The 26,640-nt window shown below is 48.4% G+C and overlaps 2 protein-coding genes across 4 annotated transcripts in view; both read left to right on the top strand.

Moving 5' to 3' along the window:
- LOC119450658 (uncharacterized) overlaps positions 1-14,226 on the top strand; it is a 67,395-nt gene extending 53,169 nt beyond the window's left edge. The window contains exon 9 of one of the 3 annotated variants that reach the window (XR_007466502.1): positions 13,811-14,226. Coding sequence is in view for 1 of the 3 variants with exons in the window: in XM_049666117.1 (XP_049522074.1) it covers positions 13,227-13,569 (343 nt within the window). In the remaining 2 variants the exon portion in view is untranslated. Of the gene's footprint in view, positions 1-13,226 lie in introns of all 3 variants that reach the window. The other 2 variants (XM_049666117.1, XM_049666120.1) reach the window with 2 other exon arrangements.
- Positions 1,325-26,640, top strand: part of LOC119448934 (uncharacterized) — a 45,746-nt gene continuing 20,430 nt past the window's right edge. The window contains exons 1-2 of the mRNA XM_049666568.1: positions 1,325-1,571; positions 23,640-23,801. Of these exons, the coding sequence (XP_049522525.1) occupies positions 23,718-23,801 (84 nt within the window). The 5' untranslated portion in view covers positions 1,325-1,571; positions 23,640-23,717. The remainder of the gene's footprint in view (positions 1,572-23,639; positions 23,802-26,640) is intronic.

Here is a 26,640-nt window from a genome sequence, read left to right as displayed (position 1 = left end):
CGTCTCAGTACCTGCAGTGCCAAGGACTGCAACTGGCCCCAGTTAAGTGCGCTGCGATAGCATTCACACGGAAGCTCATGTGTTGGCATCCAATTATGATCAATGGCAATGCCATCCCATATTTGACCCACCACAGATACCTCAGCGTTGTCATTGACCGCGCTGTTTCATGGTCGAAGCATGTTGCAATGTTAAGGAAAAAATTAACTGCGCTTGTTTTTTGCTTTCTGGCCGGGATGAAGTGGGGTCCATCTGAGCATTCGCTACTCCGTCTGTACCAGGCTCTCTACGTCGGATACATTCGGTATAGCCTGCCAGTTTTATCAAGTATGAGCCGGTCATGTTTGCGTACGCTGGAAAGTGCCCAGGCACAGATGCTGAAGATATGTCTCCGGTGTTCCACATTGCACCACAACCTACGGAACAATTGAGGAGGCTCGCGTCACCCCTTTACCTGTCTATCTACGATGCGAACCACTTCGAGTATTCCTGCGACTGCTGTGCCGTCATGGACGCCACCCCTTATCGACACTTCCCGACATAAGACCGGACTCCACTTTTTCAAGAGCCATTAAATGCCAAGAATCTGCCATACCATCATACTTTGCCCCTGCTAACCTTCCACGTATGCCCCCACGGGTAATGTCCAAAATACAGGTACGTCTACCTATTCCCAGAATTTCTCAAAAATCTCCAATACCTACCGTCGGCTTCAGACATTTAACACTTCAAGATATGTCGAAAGAATATGACTTCTCAGTGAATGTGTATACAGACGGATCGGCCTCGTCGTATGCGTCTGGTATGCACAGACTAAGGCTGGGGGTATCGTTTACGCGCGAATACGTGCACCGCATGCGACGCACCGAGTCTCCAGACTGTGATTTGTGCAATGTGAATGAGACTTAGGTGATGTGCTTTGTGACTACCCTAAGTAAGTGCAAGAGCGTCAAAAGTTGAACAATGACCTTACGCGTCTCGACAGCCCACCTTTGTCGGAGGACGTTATTTTAGACCCTTGCCCAGACGCTCAATCGAGTTTCAAGGTCATCCAGGCGTTACTGACCTTTTTAAAAAGTACGGGCCTGGGCAGTAGGCTTTGAGCATGCCAAATTGCTTGTCATATGTTTTACATCCTCCTCCTCTTGTCATCGTCACCCATCATGCGCCTCTTCTTTCCCTCTTCCCCTTCCCCCAACGCCGAGTAGCTGGCTAGAGGAATTTACCTCAGGCCGACCTCTCTGCATTTCGTATCATTAAACTTCTCTCTCGCAGTGTAAACGGTCAATCGATCAGATTCCTACAAATCTACAGCTAAGTTAATGCTGGCTACTTCGGCGCACACGCATACGAGCAACTTCCAACGGACTTACGAACTGCCAGATTTCATCGACTCGGACACTAAACTTGGTCTCCGGAACTTGATAAAAAGCGTTAAGCCACATGGGCTAGCATTTCCTGTCTACTTTCCGAAGTTGTCACCAGGCGGCGAATTCAGTAGAGCAGCTGTCCGCGGCACTGTTAGTGTAAGTGGGCACGCCCAGCGGTTTTTGAACATCGCGGCTCCTCAAGTCTTTTTTTTTTCTGGCGATGGAAAAAAGATAGCTACTGCGAGGCCCAAGCCTAGTCATTACAGGAAACGACTGCCATGCGAGCATGAGCAAGAACCTTCGCCGACTGCACCACGAAGATGTGCCGGTACCTGAAGTTGTCAGCATACATCATGTGCCTCGTGAGTGTGATTCACCCAATTTTGTGGCGGCCGTCACTGAAAAAAAAAGAATGTGTGTAAGCGTTCGTCCCTTTTTATGCGCTATTACGTAAACTGCATTAAGCGAAGCTGCTTGTAAAATATGTGCCTTGCGAGAGGTTAGGCGGCAGGGCGGATGGTACAATAGGAAAACGAGTTTGCAACCGTTCATGGTGAACACTAAACAAAGGGGTGATGGCGGTGCGGTGACACACGTCAAGTTACTGCAGATAATCCCGATACATTTATGAAAAACGAAGTCACGCGATGCGAACAGCTGCGTTTCACGAGGCGGCAATAGTGACATGCATTACTCAAGCAGTTAGACGTCGCGTACGCAGCCGCCTTTTTTGGACGAAGCCGGTGCGTTCCTGCTATCTTCGTTATCGTTCGGCGTGCAATAATTTTCGAACCCACGGTGTTACGAGAAAAGTTAAAAGCAAGGAATATTGGCACAAAATGGTGGTCAAGATTTTTAGTATTGTAACTGCAGCCTTCAAAGACGGTGAATGGGACGCAGGTATCGGCGCAGTGCCGTCTGTCTATTTCACTGTACACCATGCATCGAAGCAGGCATTCTGCTCGAAGCGTTATGTAAAACGCGTACCTTCGGTCAACCGCTACGAAGCTGTCCTGTGTATGACGTGGCCAGATTCCCCTGAAGCTGCACCCTGCAGCTTTTACGCTTGGTCATCCTCGCAACTTCGTTGCAGAATAAAGTCAATTCAGTTCATTCCTTAACACTCCTAGTGGCTCAGGGGGGAAGGTTCTCGTTTTCTGTATATCAGGTCGGCATGTATGATTACCAGCTACACAGGACAGGTTCAGATGTTAGTATGATGCAAACCCCCTGGAATCGGAGTTCCATAACACACACACACCAGCTGTTCAGTCAACCCGCTGCACCATTTGTTATAGCCGGTGTTAATGCGTTGGAGCACAAATATTGATCAGTGACTCAAATCATCGGATCATATACATTTTTGCTTGATATGCGCAGTCATCTTCAAAATGTCATGTTGCTTTTACACACACTTTGCCTCTGTTAATTGTGTGCGCCTGTTGTAGCTTAGCATTCTGTTCAAATTTCACACTCCTCCTTACGATTGTACTGCTATGCCTAAATTGGCTAATTAACGGAGCATCGCATGCACAGTCAGCTTGTCTTTCATTTGGAAGGTGCGTGTTTGCGACATCTCATCGTTTCCTTGAAATGTAACTTATGCCGCAGTAAACACTAGTTGCTTTTAGATGGCATACTGCCTGCTTACCTGACTTGACAATACGACACGCAAATACTGCAGCTACCCGGCTTCGCATCAGGTCCGACACAGCAGAGCAATTTCACTTACAAGTCTACGTGCAATGCGAAGCGGGGTTATGGCATTCTTGTTCACGTCTCGTCATGGGTGTCCCTACTGAACTAGTACGCACATCAACTTGTTACAACCACTGATAATCACCGTGGTAGCCCGGAGGCTATAGTTTTATCCTGTTGGTGTGAGGGGCTCGACCACTGTGGCTGATATGTCCCGGTAGAAAAACAGAAACGTTTGTAGCAATTTTTACGGCGAAATTAATAACAACCAACTAGTTTCTTGGGTATTTAAACCTTGAGTTCTTACACTGCACTATCTCTCGTCACCGGTTTGCGTGTACACCCTTGCATTTTTTAATATCGCGCGAGCGTCGACCGTGCAGCGTGTCAGCGGCCTTGTAGCGGGGAGGGGAATCAAAATCAGCGACAGTATGCTCGGGTGCGCAAGACGCTTTTCAGTTCGAACGCCATGAGCTGCGCTGTTCGTTTCAGGAGTGCCCCTCGCGCTGCAAGATCACTGACACGTTATTAAAGATTGCAAGAGTGTACGTGAATCTGGATCGCATAAGCGAATCAAGTGGCCATCGCCGATGTTTCTTGATAATGCTATTAAATAAAAATAAATCTAGCACATATCTAGCCAACCACTCGCTAGCTGAGTAGTTGCCGCTAGCAATGTTCATGGTGAATTTACAGAGTCGTTTACCGCCACACATTCCAAGCAGTATTCGTTCTTTGTCCACCGTGTAATCCGCTCCCTTGCGATAAAGCCCGGGCAGCGGCATGTAGACGCAAAAGCATATCTTCCACTGCCGCATTACCTTGTCCACAAGCATTACATTTAAGCTGGCCACATTTTCCGTAACTTTCAAACTTCAAACTGCTAATATATTTTTTGTCCAGATGATACAAATGGCATGCGTTGGATGCTGTGGAGACTGCCCATCATACCGAATTCAGTTGATTTTTCTTCGGGCGTCTTTAGGAAAATTAGACAGGCACATTTCCAACCAAGAAGGAATAAGTATGACAGGAAAGTCGACGGCGCCAAAATACGCAGCAGGTTATTCGCTACTAATTTATCGCGAAAGCACTCGCCTGAAAAAGAAACTGTTGTCTGCCTCCATCATTCCAAGCTGCACACCAATGCTGATTGATACGCACATGAATGTAGCCTTGCTGCGCTATATCGAAATAATTGACAGCTGCGTCGTGAGGCATTGCATGCTGCAAGCTCAGGAGGCTTCCAATGTCGTGGTGCGCTCTGATGCAGCGCCTGATGCAGAACCTAACGTACAAGTTTATTCGTAGGATTTATTACGACGACTACCTTTGCTATGCGTTTCGATTCAGATCCCGAGTTACATCGGCCTTCAACGTAACGGTCCAAGTATGAGTGTATATTCGGCAACCTTTCAATGATCAAGCGTGTCCCGATGATGCCGCGCCCGCGACGAAAAGTCTACCGCGTACTAACCTCACAATCACCGCGCAATGCATCCTTCAAGCCATGCCTTCGCACTTGTGCCACATGTGAGTGCAGTGCAGTGGCCTGGTTGTCGCCGTACTCAGCTACGCCTCTCTGACCCGGCTGAACGTCTTCAGCGTGGAGAGTCATCGACACCAGCGAAACCTTGCGGCGCTGGCCCTGGTCACTGTGGTGCTTGGTTTAGCGTGTTCCTTCGCAGCCGTTCTTGGGTGCGTGGATGCACTGCTGGCGCGGAGGCCTCATCTGGCGGTAAGCATGTCATTTCGCTCGTGTAGCTCTGCTGCCGGGGCTGTGTGGTTTGTGCCATAGAGAGTCCTGCTATAAATGCTAGAGAGAAATGTGGCGCTGCGATTCTTCAGTTACCATAGTAATGATGTGTAGTACATGGATTTGTCTATTATTTCCACTTGTGGCATCAGAGGTTCTTGCTGCTTTATTTATTACGATTTATCCTGCTTACTTTTCAACCAATCATAATTTGCTATGCATATGAAGGCTCACAAGAACATGAAGTCAATCTCTGCCCACAATCAAAACTGTGACGAATTGTTGAATTTGTAAAGTAGTGCAGACACGTCGTATTGACGCTGAAAAACCAGACAGTGACCATAACTGAGTCACTAAAGCTAATGCTTTATTGGGTGAACTTCTTCCCAGAAAAGCATGTAACACTCGAGCACAACCATAGCGGAGAGCGCACACGTCGATCGTCGAAATCTGATCTCCGGGTCAAGCTACACGACGGTGATTAGGCACCGACTTTCGCCTTACTTTGGGGACATGCCTAGCGTGATTGCATCTGACCTTGTATGGTTCCATAGAGTCCCCTTGAATGGTATCTGCCATTAAGAGCTTCAGGCGTTGTCTACAATCTGTTGCAAGTCTGTGTTATCAAAAAGCATTTCCTCTCGCTCACTGGACGCACTAAAAGACGCCTAATAGTGCACATAGAATAAGAAATACCTGATTCGGCCACAATGATGAAAAAACAAGTGTTGCACCGGCAGAGAATATGATGCGTTGGGCAGATAGCCGGTAGTATGACAAATTTCCAAACAGGAAGCAAAGATATGACAGTCGTCGGGGAAGGCAGACAGCCAGACCGAATGACTTGATGCCCGTAGAAACAGTGATGCAGCGTTTGTGCACAAGGTACGCTATTCTCGGGGATTTCGTCAGAATGCTGTCCTAAAATAGTTGATTGGGGCGGTGACGCTATGAATACTTAACGTGGTATAGAGACAGCTAAACAAAAAAGAACGATTTTAAAACTACATAGGAAGAGGATAGAAGACGGCACACATACTTGCATGAAAAAGTGGTTTCTCTTTCGCAGTTACAATTTTTATGAAGGGCACCGTGAGAAAGGACGAAATCAAACTTCAGTAGAAACGAGACGGTGGTTGACAAAAACTTGAATTGATCAATGATGGTCAAGCAAGGCATCCCTTATGTCTGAGCCAGCGTTTCGACGGGAGGAATTGTCTTCGTCAGGACAAAGACGAGTCCTGTTGTCGAAACATGGTCTCCAGTCTGAAGCAGTCATTGTTCCACCACTGTTAATTACTTCATTGCAAGGAAACTACAAGAACTCGCGGGAGAACCAACGTGACAAGCCACCATACCAACATAGCCTTATTACGGCGTAATTGGGGTGCAAAATAGCGGAGTGAGACAGGGGTAGGGGAGGGGGGGGGTATTCTGTAAGTTTCCACCTAGTAGACATTTCCATTTCGTCTGCTGCTGAAGTTCTGATTGGCTGGGGTGGGGGTACGCGTCAGAAGGTGACAGGCGCCCCAGCCAATCAGCACTTGAGCAGCAGACCAAAATCGACCTAGTCCATTAGGTGGACACTTGCAGAATACCCTCCCCCCGCCAGGGCATAAAAGGGCGTTACTCGCAGTAACCGCCGCACTTGTCAGTGACTCTCTTTCCTATCCTTTCCCGTCATTTAGCGCCCTATTACACCGTAATAAGTATCAACCAACTGGCCCAGCAACATGAAGTGATGCAATATGGTCCCGTGCGAAATTAGATGCATGTTTATATACTATCTTCCTGTCGTGGACGGAATTGGAAAGCATCATCAGCCTGAACTACGCCACCGCGCATACCTTCAGCTCATGATGCTTCATGACGTTCTGTAGCTCCTCTTTAATGTTGAAACGGTGCATGTGAGTGATCTTTACGACTGAATATGCGGCATATATCGAATGTAAGTTAATTTCGGGATACTGTCAATCGCATCAGGGATTTTTACAGGACTGGGTTAGAAGGGTCTGCAGACATTGCGGTAAGGCATTCACATAAGTATAAAATCAGGTAACTACAAAGAAAGATAATGGACCTATGTTGACAGCACTGAGTAGGGCAAAAAGATAACGCATAATCAATTTATTTCAGTTACATAGGATGTACTGCAAAAGAAAAAAAAAGATAAGCACATGAGATATAAAATTGAAAACATCATCCAAAATTTCACATCACAGATTTCCAATACACCTGGTAAGTAAAACGGTGCTAAACACAATAATGATAGCATCAATTACTCGTTGCTGACAGCACAGTTTGGCCAGCAATTCAACAAATTTGTCAACAGTGGGCTGTGTGACTACCGTCTGGGATAAGCATTCCAGACACGACCAGCTCGCGGTAAAAACGAAAAACTAAATGTATTGTTAGCGCAAAAATATTCTTGGAGTGTAAGGCGATGCTTATGACGGGTTTCTCTGGAAGTGTTATAGGAAATGCAGGTGTCAGAATCCACTTTAACCATTAACGTTGATTGCGAAAGCAGCACGACAGGAAACAGAGAACGCCAATAAACAAGCAACATGCAATTATTCGTGTCTTGCCACAATATAGTTTCACCCCGACCTGCTACTGATATGCGCAGTGATCCGTTGTTTTGCAACAGCTCGTTTGTAAGAAATGTCGCCTTCACCGCCTTCCCCGCCCGAATTTAGGTCACGGGGAAGGCCGCTGCCACTAACTGCGCCCGAGGTGCTCCCACAGACGTTTCCAAGCCTTTCCTTTCTCGGCGACTATTGGTCTACTGCTCTCTTTCAATCAAACATCGCTCATGGCTGCGTTCCAATACTCGCCGTAGACAGCTTAATAGACAGTTAAGCGGACAGCGGCCATGTTACGTCTCGTTCCAGTTCTGACGAAGCCGGCAAAAAAGACAGCTTCGCGAAGACAGCAGTAAAGTGAAAAAACGACGATGCCTACTTAGCTCTCAAAACAACCAAATGGCGGCTGAGCAGAAGGCTTCGAAGCTCAACGAAAAAGTCGTCTGCTCACATAAAAACGTATCCACGCTAAAAAATATAAGCGTAGTTACGTTCATGAATTCTCACACGTAAGATGTGAAAATACAGCAATGATAAGCGCTTTTCTCACTACTTCCTTGTTGACACAATGTGGCGCCTTGTCGCAGAGACGTCTTCCAGACGGTTCCATTCCTTGGACCTGCTGTCTTCTTAGCTGTCAGCGTAGATAGTTAACAATGCTGGCCAGAATTGGAACACTTCCAATGTGTCCGCTCTACATGAAGCTTATTAACGAAAAAATATCGACCATCTCCTTAAATCCCCCATCCAATAACCCCATCCGAGCTTTTAATCAGGTGCAGCTGTGAAAAAATGCTGCTATGCTGACAAGGGTCCGCCTTGGTTTCATCGTGCCCAACCAATGCCGCTTACTTACGCAGATTACGCGAACGGGAGTCAGGCATATTCGGGCAGTCGATCTCAGTGCCAACACTTGCGAAATTCTGCGTGCTATCTCTCTACATCAACCTGGCTTCCTCGCTGCCACGTCGTGTGCGACATCAGCGCCACCACATGCAAACACCTCCGAACATAACTTGCTCACGGAGACAGCCACCCGCTTTCGTACCTCTATCAATCTTTACCATTCATAAATCATTTCATGCTTAAGCGCTGTGACGAAGCTCCAGCTACAGTGCCGGTAAAGCTATTCCAATAGTGATATACCATCACTCTGTCAGTACGTTCGATAGGCTCTGCACGTATTATGAGCATAAATTGAAACGCATACAGAAAAAAACTATGCATGGCTCTGCTATCGCAAACACCAGAGACCAGCGGAGAAACCTAGTCACGGTCGCTGGACAAAAAAAAAAGGCAGGGCCTGCCGCGTCAGGCGCGCTGCAATGGGAGCGAACGTGACGGCCGTAGTTGCATTGTCGGCCGCTTGGCTGGGCCGAACGGCGCTAGTCATCGGTGATGAAACGCATCGGCTTGCACGCGCGACGGCGTTCCAAGCGCGTTCCTGACGCATTTGCTATGCCGATGACAGCCCCCGACGTGTGGCGCCGCGGCGGATCACACCGTTTTCAATGCACGCACGCCGCGTGGGGCTCGCTGCAATGCGCGCGAACGTGACGGCCGTATTTGCATTGTCGGCCGCTTGGCTGGACCGAACGGTGCTAGTATCGGCGGTGGAACACGTCGGCTTGCACGCGCGACGGCGTTCCAAGCACGTTCCTGACGTATTTGCTATGCCGATGCCAGACAACAGCCCCGACGTGTGGCGCCGCGGCAGATCACACCGTTTTCGATGCACGCAGGCCGCGTCGAGCGCGCGGCAATGCGAGCGAACGTGACGGCCGTATTTCCATTGTCGGCCGCTTGGCTGGGCCGAACGGCGCTAGTATCGGCGATGGAACGCATCGGCTTGCACGCGCGACGGCATTCCATGCAAGCGCGTTCCTGATGCACTTGCTATGCCGATGCCAGACAACATCCCCCGACGTGTGGCGCCGCGGAGAATCACCGTTTTCGATGCACGTGACAGGCCGCACTTTTTTTTCAGGGGCCGTGGCCTAGTATAGTCTCAAACGACACACGTAGTTTAACTTTTGCTGGGCTCCTTCGCCTACGCGAATTCTCGGCTTCCCACAATCTAAACTCGAGATGTTCTCTTCTGCGACGCTTGCTTTCAGCTTCCCCAGCTCTCGCTTCAGTCTTTCGGAACCGACGAGTGTCCAGTTCTGTGGTCGAAACCTGCCGAGCCGCCGCCAAGGGCATCGGCTGCAGTCACGGATACCGGGCGCGTTCGGCACGAACGCGGGGAAACGCAGTCGGCGTCGGCAGCAGCTCTACGCGTCCCACTACCACCTGCCTCACTCTTCCTCTCCACCTCGCATCCGCTATGCTGCGCGATGCTACTTTACAGCATCGCGCAACCTCCTCGCTAGGCAACCTCCTCGCAACACACACGTGCGTAGGGCGGAGTCCCGCCGTGGCATGCGTGCGCTTCGCCTTCCCTCTCCCAAGCGGAGGAGAAGCAAGTGTTCGCTGAGCCGTGACGTCACTGATATGATTGCGTGGCACGGCGACGCACAGCTGGGCCGAGTTTTCTGTCGGCACGAAACGGACTTTCGAAAAGCTTAACAGCTCCGCTTTAAAAATTTGAACAGAGCACCTGTTACGTGCAAATAGATGTAGATATTAGCATATGAATTAGATATAGAATTAGATATAGGTACTCTATAGCTGGTTTTTAACTTGGCTGGTTTAGTCACGAATGTGTGTTTTATAGTTTGAATTCACTATTGCAAGTGCACGTGAACCTTGGAAAAATAAGGAAGTATTCGAGTGATTTGTGGCTTGTTCATGTTTAAATTTATTCTAATAGTACTGTCATCATTTGAAGTGCGCCCGGGCGGAAACATTCACCTTCGAACTCAAAATCACAGGCAATTCATTCCATCGGGGCAAACAATTGCCAAAAGCTTCTTCTCTACCACCTTTCAGTGACCCAAATTACCGGGGCCATGAGCAAAAGTAATTCCGGGAACGGCAACTTCAACTGGGCTCGAACTTGCTGCTTGGTCGGCCTCAGCCGGAAGGAAACGGGTAAGCTTAACATTTTGTCGCCACACGCGCGAGCCCTGCTCAACTGCTGAAGGTAGAGTTACTCTATATGCTCCCTACGGGAGCGCTATGTATATGGCTCCCGCAGTATAGTAACTCTAGCTGAAGGATACGAAGGAAGAGTTGTCTCACGTAACGCTGGAACCACTGCAATTTTTTATGAGCATCTGTGTGTCGCCTGTGCTTCCGCAAGATATACATGGCTTGCACTGACGTCATCGTAGCCGCCATGCTAGTGCGTCTGCTCGGTTATAAGCTTTGTGACATCCCGTGAAAGTTATCAATAAAGGTTGATCAGTTGGATTTTATTAGCACTGTTAGCAAGAAAGAAAAGAAGAAACTACAGCTGTACAGGAATACAGACTGGTCCTTCTGCATATGTAATGCAGAATGGCCAGCCTTGTCCTGTATTGTTTCCCGTGTTTCGTTTGTATTTGCCCTGCCCAAGAATGCATATTATGCAATATGCACAAACTGATACATATATGTTCCTCAATCGAAGGAACGTATTACTTATACACATGATAAACTAATCCGAGATAAGATGTAAATCAAAACAACACATGTGCCTTATTAGACTCTTGTATCAGTGGAAGTCTCATTCCGATTGGCAACAATTGTCGGCAGCCAAGAGCGCAAGCATGCAAACATGATTTCACTATAGTCTATCAGTGCCTTGTACAGTCACGTTTGTTTTTTCGACAACGTCGACGGCTCGACGAGCAGTTTGGTCTTTGGCTCTAAGCAAAATTCTTGTGTGTCCAATGAAGTTCTTTCTTGCGACCCTGTTTTACGATAAGTGTGTAGCATCTGTCAGATAAAATGTTATGCCTCATTTGAGCTATGTAACGACCGCGAAATTGTAGTCGAGATAAGTAAATAGATTTGTAAAATAATTTCACGTGTTCGGACGATTTTCAGATTTCGTTTTTTGTATGCGGGATATGCCTGCACGCGTAGACAGGTATATTTTTATACAGTAGAATATTGTGGACGTACCACAATTTTTTTTGGGGGGGGGTTGTTTCGAACTTTTGAACTATTACTGCCTAAACTTCTATGTTATACTTTAAAAGGACGCTAAAGAGAAACAGGAAGTTAAGCTGGAATAAAAGAGCGACCTTTAGGAATTGCATGCAGTTTTTGTTGGGTGCAAAAATATGAGTTATTAGCGGAGAAATTCGTAAACAAAGACCAAAGATCTCTTCCTCAATTTCTCTCACCCCATATTTGGCGCTGAAGCAGTGTCGTCACAGATTACATTGCTCTCAGCGAATCAGAATGCGCCATGATACGTCACCGCTTGCGTAAAAGGCCGAGGCGCTGGCTGCATCATGGCTGCATGGCCGCTGTGTTTGCGTTCACCGCGATGGATACCGTTGCTGCCGCTGAACCTTGCAACGAAGAGGTTGCCAGGGAAGCCAGACTGCATTTCAGCGATATTCAGTGAAACGGAGCGCGAATAGTAGATAAACTTTATTACAAAGTCTTGCCCCGAAGGGGCATTGCTAATGGTCGGGGCCCCTAGTACAGGGCTCCGCTGGCTCTTGCCATCCTCCGTGCTCGAGCGGTAGGTATTTCCGCGTGCGATGGCGGTGAACCATCGGCCGTGCCGGCGGAAAGCAGAGCTTCGTTTTCGTCGACGGAAGGCGAGGCGTCCGGTCCGCCAGGCGACGATGTTCCCGACAGAACAAGCGTAGAAAGTTACGCACGTGCTTAGTATGGTTCTTTCGTGGCTTTATTTAGTGACATTCAGCACTCATCGAGCCGCCAGTTTGCTGCTGCAGGGGCACTGGTAGGGGGTTTAATGAAGGCTGCATGAAGGCCGCAGGGCAGGATTATATACATAATCCGATGGCGAGAAATGCAGAGAGCACACCATCGGTTTCTCTGGCTCTTTTGCCATTTTATCATTGGCAGAGCACTGAGCCATTGCTAACGCCGGGGAGCCGGGGCTCATCAAGCGGCACCACATGAAAGGACACAATCGGGTCAACAGTGCCGCTGACCCTTAGCAAGCGCCTTGGACCATTTATACAGCCTTCAACACTACGCACATGAGGCATTTTCTGGCTGTTTCCCGCGAAGTCAACGTTTTTCGAGCCACGCAACCAAACACTGTAGAGCGGAACAAGCGCGCGCGATGATGCATGGAGCGAAAACGAAACTACGAAACTATCAAGACCGCATGTAGCGCCATGCCATTTTTTTAATTTAATTTTGCGCTAAACTTGTACTTCCTCGCTTGAAACGGTTTAAAAAGTTGGCAAATGCTGTTTATGTACGTTTCAGGTGGATTTCATTTTGCGTTTTATTAACAGCGATAAATCGCTCTCGACCAATCGCAACCGGGCTGCGTTTGTAATCTCCGACGTCACAAACGTGTAGTGCGGCAAATTCGAAGGGGCATCAGCACCTATCCTTCAGTTTTTCGCTATTTTCTCGCTTATTAAACATCTTCTCGCCGTAAGAACGGTATGTCTGTGATTGCGATAGGATAATCTACCAATAAAGCTCAACTTCCGGTTTCTCTTTAGTGTCCCTTTAAAATTCACCCGTCGCGGTAGCCCAGTGGCTATGGCTCTTCGCTGCTGTGTTCGAGGTCGCTGGTCCGTGGGGCTCGTACTTAGGTTTAGCTGCTCCTTAAGGAATCCCAGGTGGTCAAAACCGGATATAGTGGTTTTGGCGCGTGAAGCATCAGGATTTATTTCGTTAATTTTTAATGTAAACTTCCATGTCCTAAGGTGTTCGCATGTTCATTCGCAGGAGATCCATAGTCTGGAGCACGACGCGAATGGACTCTCTATCGGTCACGACCAGAACACCGGTTGAAATGTCCAGCCCCGAAGTGACCCGTTCAGCGAAGTTACCCCCGCTGCGACCTTCCGGCAACAATCGTCCGGCGGAGAGCCAAGACTGGAGCGCCCAGAGTTTAGCGGCGACTACAACAGCAGCCCGCGGGTCAACGTCTTGCCAGCATTTGCGACTGTTCCCAGCGCTCCGTCAGTGCTATGAATATCGGTTAAGGCAGGAAATGGGCTACATTATTAGAGTAAGGTGCCCCACAAGGAATGCTGAAGCCTTATTGCAGCTGTTAGGGGCTTCTTGATCTTAGACTAGTTGTTGATTGGCGTCCTGCCGTAACAGAGGCGAAACTAGCCGAATTTGCGATAAAAAAAATGCGCGTAACACTGCTGGTACTTGTAGAACCAGTATAGTCGGGAAACACTGGGAGCTATATCATTGTTTTGAATGCAGTAGCATTAACTCTGCCATGTGAATGCCTAGTTAATACGTAGCAACCAATGCTGTCGGCAGAGACTCTGCGTTCATTGCTCTCGATAACGAAGGTATACGGGAGAAGCTTCAGCTGTTGGTGTTTGAGTGAAGCGATTAAGGCTTAGCCGGCCTTCGTCGCCTCATGCTGGATTTGTAACTGAAATACCAACAGGCGATCCTATATGCCAGCAGGTCTGTTGCTCACCTAGTATGCGATTGAAATGTATGTGCACCTGCTTGGATAACGCATGAAACGAGTGCCTCCTTTATTATTTTTAATCTCCATTTTTGCCCAGCTACTACTAAAAAACACAAATGCGGGTCAAAAACAAACGAAAAACAAGTTACTCTCTGTTGTTTTTAATCATGAGCATACGAACCTCAAGACACAATGCGCTGGTTTTATGAAGCAATAAATTTACATACGGAATGTTTTATGTTTTACGTGTGCGCTGCCTGTTTTTAACGACACGGCTGCAATATTGAATAAAGACAAAATTTTTACTTTGTCGTCTCTAACGCCCTATTGCATGTCACTGTTTTCAGATACGCGCGCTAGTGTCACTCGCGAGGGTTTTCATTAGCAAGATTAGAATATTCTTAGAACTAACGTCTGTTACTTACCACAGTGTATTTAATGACTTCTTCGCGGCATTATTGTCTTTGCGTTTCCTTATTTTCTATGAATACTGATCACGTTCGGCCACGTGGTATCACTGATGCGTGGATGGGTGCAGTGGTCGAAGCCGCACATTGTGATAGTCTTGCCCGAAGCTTTGACGTACAGCGGGATAATAGGAGATAGAATGCGACAAAGGCGCCGTTTTTTATAGAATCAGTGTTGATTTATGTCTTTTCGCATGTCGGCGCCACCGTGCTGTTTTAGATAAAGCCCTGGATCTTCAGAAAGTGGTGAAATGTAGCCGCCGAGCTATGCCATTGGTGATGGTGACGATGATTTATTGACATTCCCTTCGAAACGGAGCGGCAACAAATAGTGACAGAATAACAGCGCGAAAAAGCAAAGATTTGGAGGCGACACCCACTAATCAGAGCAATTATCGGTATCAATATTCGGTATCGAGAATCAATAATCGGTACCAACGAGCCCACCAACTAGCCTTAACAAATTGTTGCCTCGCCTGCTCAGTTAGCTAATCAAGCAATCTATTGATATTTATCAGTCCATCATTTTGTCTGTCTCCTTATTGTTTTCTCTCTTCCTTGAAACCTCTATCTACCTTGTTTATTTACCTATGACTGTAACGGATCCGGTCCTATCAATTTCTTCCTCCTTTTACAACGAAGCTGTTAATGGCTAGGCTTCTGTGCATTTTTTTCATGTGCGCGAGCAAAAACTCACACCGCCCTCTCTTTGTCATCGCTCCAACCACTTGCATGCCTAGTTTTCTGGCGTTCTCCCTGGGCGGCGGCACCATCGAGACGTCACACTTTTCTCCTTTCCGGTGGGTGGTCCCATCTCGCGTGTAATATAATCAGACAAGTTGCCGCTCTCCATGTTGAATTTCACTTCTCTCGTCGTAATGGAGAGGCCACGTGGAGTGCGCCCTCCCGAGGGGCAACGAGCCTGCGAAGAGTGACGAGAATGACATCGGCGAGGGCGATCGGGAATAAGTGTGTATATGTTTGCGTGCGTGTGTGTGTGTGTGTGTGTGTGTGTGTGTCGCTGGCTGATTACTTTCGAATTCTATCAGGATGAGCTGAGTTGTCTCGGGATTGTTGCTGCAGCACACGGCTGTTTCATACTGTTGCCAATATTTTCTCCGCTATGTTTTTAGAGCGATAGCTCTGCTACTCCAGGTACAAACCCAGAAAACGCCTGGTTCCGTAAACCTGACCTTCAAGCTCAGCCAAGGTCAAAATGGGACCTATAGCCTGCCACTACCGGCGGCTGCTGCATACGCAGCGTGGACAAAGTGCACGGTCGCGCGGGGCTCATCATCAAAGCGATCTGAAATGTGTACAAAGTGCTCCGAGTGCATGTAGCTTCGCATGCACTTGGCTTTCGACGCTTAGTTCGCTTGAAGTGAGACGCAGCATGAAGGTCAATTCGGTCGCTGCCGCGCCGAGCAGCGTCTGTGTGTTCTCTTGCCCGAGAAATTTCCCTCCGGGCGGCTCGGCGTGGTGAGGCGACTAGTCCAGGGTGTAGGGATCCCTTGCTCCTTTACAGATGACATCCTCTGTCATTATACACACATTTGTCGCCCCCACGGCGCACCACCACCGTTATTCTCGCGAGAGCAAGCAGTGGCATTACGCCAGTTGCAAACCGCAACTTTTCCAAATCTTGTCTCTCTCAATAAATTCTACCCAGACTGTTATGCGTACCGTTGCCCTGGCTGTGGCAGCTCGCCCACAATCTTCCACGTCACGATTGAGTGCACTGCAAACCTCTTTCCTCCCTTGCCAACTCTCCTCTACCCTCTACGTAACAAATAGCTGTGGGACGATGCCCTCCGCGACGGACCTCCCGAGGTCCTCCGAGCCATGATACAACGGGCTCATAACATCGCCGGAAGCACCTTATAGGGATCCCGGACTGAAGGTTCCACCCAAGCTCCTCGCTTCGTTCAAACATTATTAATAAAGATGTTTACTCTATCTCTCTCTCTCTCTCTCTCTCTCTCTCTCTCTCTCTGTCGTGGTGCGGCGTAGTGGATGCTTGAGAAGGCCTTTCCTTCGTTTATGTGTAGAAAGGTATTCGTAGTATTCGTATTACTTGTCTGTGGGTATGAGCTGCTGTTGAATTGATACCACGTCTTGCTCGTCTGTTCATTAAAAATCATAATTCCCGATTTCTCCGTGCAAATCTTGAGGCCTAGTTTTGTCGCTGTATTGCCACACATATTCACGAATCGCTGTAAATATCATGCATGGTCCACTAGTAAAACTATGTCGTCCGCATATATCGGCTCAGGGACCTAGTTAGGTTCGCTGACATAAGCAGCCTTGCATGCACTGATCGCAATTGCGTTAGAACCACGAGGCACTGCCGCTAGTTGGCGCTTCTCTTATAAGATGAAGGGGCTTTAAAGCCTCTTCTACCACTGGCGTCGTACTTGCAGCTGATACTGAACGCGACCGAAGTTGATAGTTATTAACGTGTGCAGGGCATACAGGGTGCCACACCTAACATTTATTTGCAAAGCTATTTGAAAAGCCGTCTACGAGATACGTCGTTAAGCCAACGGTTTCTTTTTCTTGGCGTTATATTGTGCGGTTTTGCCTACCAAAACCACGATCTGGTTATGAGACACGCCGTAGTGTCTCATAAACTCCGGAATAATTTCGACCACCTGGGGTAATTTAACGTGCCCCTGAATCTAAGTCCAGGGGCATTTTCGCATCTCACCCCCATTGAAATGCGGCCGCCGTGGCCAGTGTTCGATCCCGCGACCTCGTGCTTAGCAGCCCAACACCATAGCCACTAAGCAACCACGGCGGGTTTTTCTCAGCAACCTACTTCCGCAAGCTGGCATATTCTTTGTCATCTTTGATTAACCAATTAGCGAGCATTGATGGCCCGTTTAATAACTGGTCCAATTTCGAAAGTTCGGTTTCCAAATTATGCATTCTAAAACATCATTATCGAATACTTTCCAGCCCACTACATTTTTGTGAGCTCATTATTCTGCCTCGGAAAGGCTGCTAAATTGTGTTGCTAAATTTTAAAAAATATTGTGACGTAGCAGTTAACACGACCTTTAATATAAATGCGAGTAGGAGGAGGAGGAAAAAGAAATAAAATGTCACAGTTTCGATAAGGGCGAAGCAATGAATGCGATAGCAACACAGCAATGTCATACGAAGTAAGGTGAGCGGCTTTGGTAGCAATATGAATTGTAGTAAACATGAGCTGATTAAGTAAGCAGGTGTGCTGCGGCGTAAGTAGACCGACATGAAGAGAGACTCGATGACCACGAGAAGGCGCGTGTGAAACGGTGGTGTTGATGAGAAGCGCTTCCCGTGGGCAGCGCGTGCGAAGGGACACACCTGTAGTGCTGTACTGCCGATCCGGGCAGCATTGCATGTGTAGCGTGCGTTGGAAAATGTGACCCGACTAATACTAACTGAATGAATAAGTGTGGCGTGAGCGCGCACAAACAAACATGAATAGATCACACTGAATGACTGGAGACAACGACTGTCAAAACGCTGGCAGCGAGCGCATACGCCGCCGCGGGCGAAGGTACAGCGGTGAGCACTGTTAGGGTGAACACGCGCTCGCGTGGCCGACGGCACTATCAGCGCCGCGTAACAGCCATCGTTGGAAACATTGCACATGCGCAGCATGTGCTTTGCGAAACACTCTTTCCACCGCGCGCATCACGTCATCGATACGCTTGTTCGTCGTCTGCTAGCCGCATTTTTTGTTCGCTGAGCTGATACCTTCTGCATTTCAAGGTCCATCTGGATTGAAGATTGGCGCGTGAAGGAAAAAAGTGAGTGTAAGAGGGATAATTATTAAACTTTTTATTCAAGAAAATTGCACTTTTGCAATTCAAGTTAAACAAAACCATGAGAACAAATATAAAAACATGAGCAAATCTAATAGCGAGTCATGTGACCACTTACAGCAACGGCTGCAGCTATTCTGGACGGTAACGAGTCGTAAAGTGATCGAACATATTCCCGATCGGCTTTCAGCCTTTCCCACTCGTTGCTGACTTGCGCCCACAACTGGTCCGAAGTCGCGGAATAAAGGGGCTTCCTTGCCAAAGAAGCTTTCAGACGGCCCCACACGTTTTCTATCACATTCAGGTCCGCTCCTTTCGGAGGCCATTCCAGTAGCTGCATGTGCTGCTCCGCCTGGAACTCCTTGACAGCCCGCGCCGTGTGCATCGGTGACCGGTCCTGTTGGAACAGGTAATCACCGTCTGGGAATAAACTGCTCGCATATGGCAACAGCACATTGTTCAAAATGTTGCAGTATTGTTCCGACGATAAGTGTCCACGTATACGTTGCAGGGGCCCTAAACCATATCTTGAAACACCACCCCACACGTTCACACTCGATCTCCCACTGGCAGAAACACCTTGCACGTTGTCCGGGTCGTTCCTGCGTGGCATTGTGACGTTAACTAAAACAATTGCTTTTCAAAGCAGGAAGTTTGCCTCACCGTGTGCCTGGTAGTCTCCAAACACGCAATCTTTGGTCTTGTCGCGTCGAAAACGTCGACTCATCCGAAAAGATGACGCGACCCCACTCTTCTGATGTCCATGCTTCGTGCAGCTCAGCGAACTGCCGTCGTGCGTCCTTGTTTGCCGCCGTTAGTAGTGGCTTCTGCGCTGCGACGCGACTGCGAAGGCCCGCAGTACGCAGGCGACGTCGAACAGTGGTGTCCGAAACGTCCAAATCCAAGTCCTCGCGTATTGCTGGGGCTGGCAAGAAAGGGTTACGAACAGCAGCTGCAACTATGAGGGCGTCTTCATCGTCTGTGGTAGCTTTAGGGCGGGGCGCGCGGGGTGCATCCTGAATGCGACCTTCATACTTGTCGGCTTGAATTATCCTGTTCACAGTCTTCAGGGGCCTATTAACTAAAGCGCCAATATACCGCTGGGAATAACCTTTCAGGGAAAGGTCGACAATTGAGCGCCGTTCATCATCGGGAACCCTAGCCATAATACGATCTGGCGACAGAATGAACGGCTGCGAAAGATGTTTGGTTGTTTTATATACGGCGTTGCATGCACAACAACTTTGAAAGGAACGAATAGACAAGCCCCCATAGATATACAAGTTTTTTGTCTTGTTCTGTTCAAGCACAGATGTTTAAAGAAATCTTAAAATGCAGGATGCATGGGCTTAGAAAACAAAAATGCGGCTAGCAGACGACGAACAAGTGCATTCATGACGTCATGCGCGCGGTGGAACAATTATTTCGCGGAAGGCGTGATGCGCATGCGCAATGTTTCCAGTGATGACCGTAACGGGGCGCTGACAGTGCCGTCGGCCACGCGCTCGCGTGTTCACCCTAACAGTGCTCACCGCTGTACGTGCGGTCTATCGCTTCAACGAAACTGAGCGGCGAATGCACGGCGCATAAAGGTCAGAGTCGTGTGGAGATACGAGACGGTGCGGACGAGCGAGCGACGAGCGCGGTTGTTGGCAGAGTAGAAGTGCGCCCCCCCCCCTCCTCCCGGCGCTGGCTTCCCGCTTCCTTGCTTGCGCGTGGGTGATTGAGTGCGTTCGCTCTCCGTGATAGCGCGCGTCCCCGCACGCTTCCGCTCGGGCATACGGCGCGCGGCGAAGATTTTATCTATAGGGAACCTCACGGCGACGGCGACGGCAGAAATCCGGTAGAAGTGTCCATATAATTGCTATCGCAATAAAACAGAAGGCAGGGAGGTTGACCAGAATAACGTCCGGTTGGCTACCCTACACTGGGCGAATGGGTAAGGGGAATACAAAGATGACAGGGAGAGAGGGGAGGAATTTACAGCAGGGAGGCTCACCGGGCGGTGGGAAGGGATCCTAGCATAGGGTCCGAAATACGTACGCATTGTCTCAACGATAATGTGCGTCGTGATCGATTGGGTAATCCTGCGCAATGGCAATGGTTTCAAGACCTCGTTGACGAAAGTAGCAAGATGTCATTGTGGCTACCTTCTGAAGCCGAGCGCGAAGCTGCACTCGTGTTACACTTGATGCCCAAATGCAGATGTCGCCCGCATAGATGGAAAGTCGTACGGTGCTTGGCAGGTTGTCAACTAATCCAATGAGGGTTACATTGAAAAGCGTCGGGCTAAGTACTCCGCCTTGAGGCACCCCTCGCCTACCGTAATGCTCGGATGTCTGGCCGTTTTCTGTGTGCAGGTAGAAATATTTCCTCTGGAAGTAGCTGGACACCCACATATATAACTTTCCACCAAGTCCTACTGCTTATAACGCGCTAAGAATGGCTTCATCTATGGTGTTGGGCTGCTGAGCACGAGGTCGTGGGATCGAATCCCGGCCACGGCGGCCGCATTTCGATGGGGGCAAAATGCGAAAACACCCGTGTACTTAGATTTAGGTGCACGTTAAAGAACCCCAGGTGGTCCAAATTTCCGGAGTCCCCCACTACGGCGTGCCTCATAATGATATCGTGGTTTTGGCACGTAAAACCCCATAAATTAATTTTAAGAATGGCTACATGAGCCCTCGAAAGAGGTTTCCAACAACTAACTCTATGAAATGCCTGGCTTGGCGACCGCGTAATAGGGACAAGGCGTCAACCTAACTGTCGGCTGCTGCTTTGAGCAATCATACTTCTTATCGCTTTCTTATCGTTCTTCAGCAGCCAACGGTTGCACCAACATCTTATCGATTTTTCGGGATCACAAAATGAGATATTTCATATAATTAGTAGTTGGAAACACATTTCGAGAGCACTGCTTTCACGCCCCCGACACATGTGGGAGGGCGCTAGCTTCGCATTTGTTTCGTATGTTTCGCCACAACTTTCGAACACGCAAAAAATATCTACGAGGAACGCAGCGGACTACAGCTATTGAACACGATGTTTTTCGAATTCGAAATATTGAATTCGGTGTAAATATTATTTCGGTCAAAGAATTTCGGCTAGTGCGACCGACTCGACATCCAGCGACTCAACCGCAGGATTTATCCTCCCCCTCCCAAAAATCTCAGCACTGAAGAGGCAGTAGCTCTCAGACTTATCCAAACAAACACATTCCCAAACCTACACAGATACAGCAAAATACACCCACAAACATATCGCGGCCTCTGCCCCTGGTGCGGTGACACACGCTCTACACTCTCACATCTCGTGGGGGTGCGGGGGCAAACCTCAACACCTAAAGACGCCTAACATGTCATTTGAGTGGTGGGAGGTACAGCTGACCGGTGATACCCTGGCGGGACAAGAAGCTCTCGTCCAGCAAGTACGTCGAGCAGCCATGGCCAGTGGAGTCCTGGAATGAGGACACAACCCACTCGTCCTCAAGATCAACGACCTCGATGGTACAAATAAATGTTTTCTCTCTCTCTCTCTCTCTCTCTCTCTCTCTCTCTCTCTCGGCTACGGGCTAATCAACGATAACAAAAAATACCCCAGACAGCTGAAGCAAGGCGACTGCTGACGGAATACTGTCGGTCCGAACCTCGTATCTCGCAGCCTTATAAATAGCTTATCCCACGTTAATTGGAATATGCTGTACACATATTTGCCACTATATACCGTTTCTAAAACATTATCGGATGGTACAAAAATGAAGTAATAGGTTGCAGTCTGTTATATGTTTCGAGACGTTCTTCGTTGTTTTGGAATTTAGTGGCAGGTCATGTGGCATTAGTCAAAGACGTTCTGGTAAGTACAACATCACTTAGGTTCGTAAAAAACCGAAACGATTGTTTTTGCCATATTGCGGCACTTTTTATTTAGCAGTCATACGTATATCTCTAATGATTCAATACAATATGACACATGCCTACGAAATGACACATATCACACAGCATATGTCTTAAACCTACAAATTGTGCCGCGTCTGTTGTACCGTTACTCTGGTTTACTATTTTTGTACTGTTTTTCTATTGATTTACCCCCTCACTCAATGCTCTATGGGGCCTGTGGGACATAAATTAATAATTAAATAGATAAATAAGTAAATAAATAAATAAATATTATGGCACGTTCATTCACCAAACACTTGCCAAAATTTCGTTAAAGTAAAAACAGACTTTGATAAGGTGAAGTACTTTTTTCAAACTAGTTTGTTCATACTGTTTCGTGCAGTACGTTAAGAATTTCATAAGCTTTCTACGAAAGGACTCTACATGTGTATTCCAAGCTGAAGTAGCAGCTTAACAAACACCAAGTAGGTTACACCATTCACTGTAGCAATGGTCTCGCCTGCAATTCTGAATGCCTATGAGTCCACGGCTGTTGTATTACTCGGGGATTTAATTACATGTTCTGCTTTTCTGTGCCAAGCACAGACTTGTTTTTAATAAGCCTGTCATTTACTCTTTTTTTCAATTTCCGTTAATGGCCCGAAGAGTTCCGCCTTTGGACGCGCTAAACTGACTGCGGTATCGTTTGCTGTTGCACAGATACCGATGATACCGGGCAAGCCTCCACGTTACAGTTACTAACGTGCGTTGAGTTCTGGCTGTGCTTTCTTATTAAACACGACGTTCTCTTCTCTGTAGCTTCAACATGGCGCTTCCCATCTACGTGGGGCTCTCTGCCACCGTACTTAGATGCTTGGCAACGCTAAAAAGACCACATAGTGCGACAATCTACTGTGAATGAATCTAACTTTTCGGCGCCACCTACTTTGTCAGCGTGTTTCACAAAGTTGCCCTTACTACTTCATCTGTCACCATGCAATTTTCCCTACTTGCCCTTTGTAAAGCTTGTAAAGCATGTCGATCATCATGTGTGATCAACAAGTCTCAACGTAATCCCCGCTTAACCGCTGCACGCCAGCTAGATAAATCAAAGGCAGGGAGGTTCACCAGGACAGCCCAGTTGGCTACCCTGTACTAAAGGAAGGTGGAATGGGATGGAAGAATTATGAGGAATGAAAGACAACTGTTGATGCCGCCGACGTAGTGAAAATTCTTAGTGCAGAGGGTCGCTCGGTCTGATTCGTACAAATCTGCAGCTAAGCTAATGCTGTCTACTTCGGCCCACACGCATACGAGCAACTTTCAATGGACTTAACAAATGCCAGATTTCATCGACTCACACGCTAAACTTGTTCACCGGAAGTTGCGAAAAAGACTTAAGCCACATGGGCTAGCATTTCCCGTCTACTTTCCGAAGCTGTCACCAGGCGGCGAATTCAGTAGAGCAGCTGTCCGCCGCGGTGTTAGCGGAACTGGGCACGCCCAGCGGTTTCTAAACATCGCAGCCGTCGCGGCTCCTCAAGCCTTTCTTTTTTTTCTGGCGATGGAAAAAAGATAGCTTCTGTGAGGCCCAAGCCCAGTCATTACAGGAAACGACCATCATGCCAGCACGTGCAAGAACCTTCGCCGACTGCACCATGAAGAAGTGCCGGTACCTGAAGTTGTCGGCTTACACCATGTGCCTCGTGAGTGTGGTTCACCCAATTTTGTGACGGCCGTCGCTGAAAAACAGAATGTGTGTAAGCGTACGTCCTTTTTGATGCGCTATTACGTAAACTGCATTACGCGAGCTGCTTGTAAATTATGTGCCGTGCGAGAGATTAGGTGGCTAGGGCGGATGGTATAATAGCGAAATGAATTTGTAACAGTTCCCGATGAACACTAAATAAAGGGACGATGGCAATACGATGACACATGTAAAGTTTCTGTAGATTATCCCGAGACATTTGTGAAAAACGAAGTCACGCGATATGAACAGCTGCATTTCATGAGGCGGCAGTAGTGACATGCATTACGCAAGCAGTTAGACGTCGCGTACGCAGCCACCTTTTTTGGACAAAGCTGGTGCGTTCCTGCTATCTTCGTTGCCGTTCGGCGTGCGATAATTTTCGAACCCACGGTGTTACGTGAAAAGTTAAAAGCAAAGAATATTGGCACAAAATGGTGGTAAAGATTTTTAGTATTGTAATTGCAGCCTTCGAAGACGGTGAATGGGGCGCAGGCATCGGCGCACTGCTGCGTCTATTTCACTGTCCACCGTGCGCCGAAGCAGGCATTCTGCTCGAAGCGTTATGTAAAACGCGTGCCTTCGGTCAAGCGCTACGAAGCTGCCCTGTGTATGACGTGGCCAGATTCCCGTGAAGCTGCAGCCTGCAGCTTTTACGCCTGGTCAGCCTCGCAACTGTGTTGCAGAATAAGTTCGATTCAATTCTTAACTCTCTTTGTGGCTGCGAGCTGAAGGTTTTCGTTTTCTGTATGAGATCGCGGGTGCGATTCTCAGCTACACAGGACAAGTTCAGTTGTTGGTATGACGCAAAAACCCAGTGTACTGGTCACTCGGAGTTCCCTAAGAAACACCAGGTCTTCAATCATGCCACTACAGCGTTTGTTATCGCAGATGTTAATGCGTTGGAGCATGAATATCGATCAGTGACTCAAATCATCGGATCATATATATTTTGCTTGATAGGCGCAGTCATCTTCAAAACGTCACGTTGCCTTTACAGTTTGCCTCTGTTAATTGTGTGGATCTGTTGTAGCTTAGCATTCTGTTCAAATTTCACACTCCTCCTCACGATTGTACTGCTATGCCTAAATTGGCTAATTGACGGAACACTGCGCAGTAAACTTGTCTTTCATTTGGAAGGTGCGTGTTCGCGGCTTGCCATCGTTTCCTTGAAATGCAACTTATGCCGCAGTAAACACTAGTTGTTCTTGGATGGCATACTGCCTGCTTACCTGACTTGACAATACGACACGCAAATACTGCAGCCAGCCGGTTTCGCATCAGGTTCGACACAGCATGCAGAGCAATTCCACTTACAAGTCTACATGCAATGCGAAGCGGGGTCATGGCATTCTTGTTCACGTCTCGTCATGGGTCTCCGTACTGAACTAGTGCGCACGTCAACATTGTAGAATCACTGATAACCGCCGTTGTAGCCCGGAGGCTACAGCTTTATCCTGTTGGAGTGAGGGGCTCGACCGCACTGTGGCTGCCATGTCTCGGTAGAAAAACGGAACCGTTTGTAGCAATTCCTTACGGCGGATTTAATAACCACAGCTTGTTTTCCGCTATTTAAACCTGGAGTTCTTACACTGCAATATCTTTCATCACCGGTTTGCATGTACACCCCTGCATTTTTTAATATCGCGCGAGCGTCGACCGCGCGGCGTGTCAGCGGCCTTGTAGCGGGGAGGGGAAGCGAAGTCAGCGACAGTATGCGCGGGCGCGCAAGGCGCTTTCCACTTAGAACGCCATGTGCTGCGCTGTTCGTTTCAGGAGTGCCCCTCGCCGCTGCAAGATCACTGACACGTCATTAAAGGTTGCAAGAGTGTACGTGAATCTGGATCGCGTAAACGAACCAAGTGGCCATGGCCGATGTTTCTTGATAGTGCTATCAAATAAAAAAAGTCAGTTTCGCCCTAAGGGCGAAGCGATGAATGCGATAGCAACACAGCAATGTCATGCGAAGTAAGGTGAGCGGCTTTGGTAGCAATATGAATTGTAGTAAACATGAGCTGATTAAGTAAGCAGGTGTGCTGCGGCGTAAGTAGACCGACATGAAGAGAGACTCGATGACCACGAGGAGGCGCGTGTGAAACGGTGGTGTTGATGAGAAGCGCTTCCCGTGGGCAGCGCGTGCGAAGGGACACACCTGTAACGCTGCACTGCCGCCCCGGGCAGCATTGCATGTGTAGCGTGCGTTGGAAAATGTGGCCCGACTATTACTAACTGATTGAACAAGCGTGGTGTGAGCGCGCACAAACAAACATGAATAGATCACACTGAATGACTGCAGACAACGATTTTCAAAATGCTGGCAGCAAGCGCATATATACGCCGCAGCAGCGGGCGAAGGTACTTGCGGTCTATCGCTTCAACGGAAACTGAGGGGCGAATGCACGGCGCAGAAAGGTCAGAGCCGTGTGGAGATAAGAGACGGTGCGGACGAGCGACGAGCGCGGTTGTTGGCAGCGTAGAAGTGCGCCCCCCCCCCCCCCCCCCCCCCCCCCCCGCGCTCCCTACGGCGCTGGCTTCCCGCTTCCTTGCTTGCGCGTGGGTGATTGAGTGCGTTCGCTCTCCGTGACAGCGCGCGTCCCCGCACGCTTCCGCTCGGGCATACGGCGCGCGGCGAAGATTTTATCTATAGGGAACCTCACGGCGACGGCGACGGCAGAAATCCGGTAGAAGTGTCCATATAATTGCTATCGCAATAATAAATCTAGCACATATCGCCAACTACGTGCTAGCTGAGTTGTTGCCGCTAGCACTGTTCAAGCTATATTTACCAAGTAATTTAC

Source organism: Dermacentor silvarum, chromosome 4 (genome assembly GCF_013339745.2).
Source record: "Dermacentor silvarum isolate Dsil-2018 chromosome 4, BIME_Dsil_1.4, whole genome shotgun sequence".
NCBI lineage: Eukaryota > Metazoa > Arthropoda > Arachnida > Ixodida > Ixodidae > Dermacentor > Dermacentor silvarum.
Note: the sequence above shows the minus strand (reverse complement) of the source record. Positions and strands in the feature narration are given on the sequence as shown.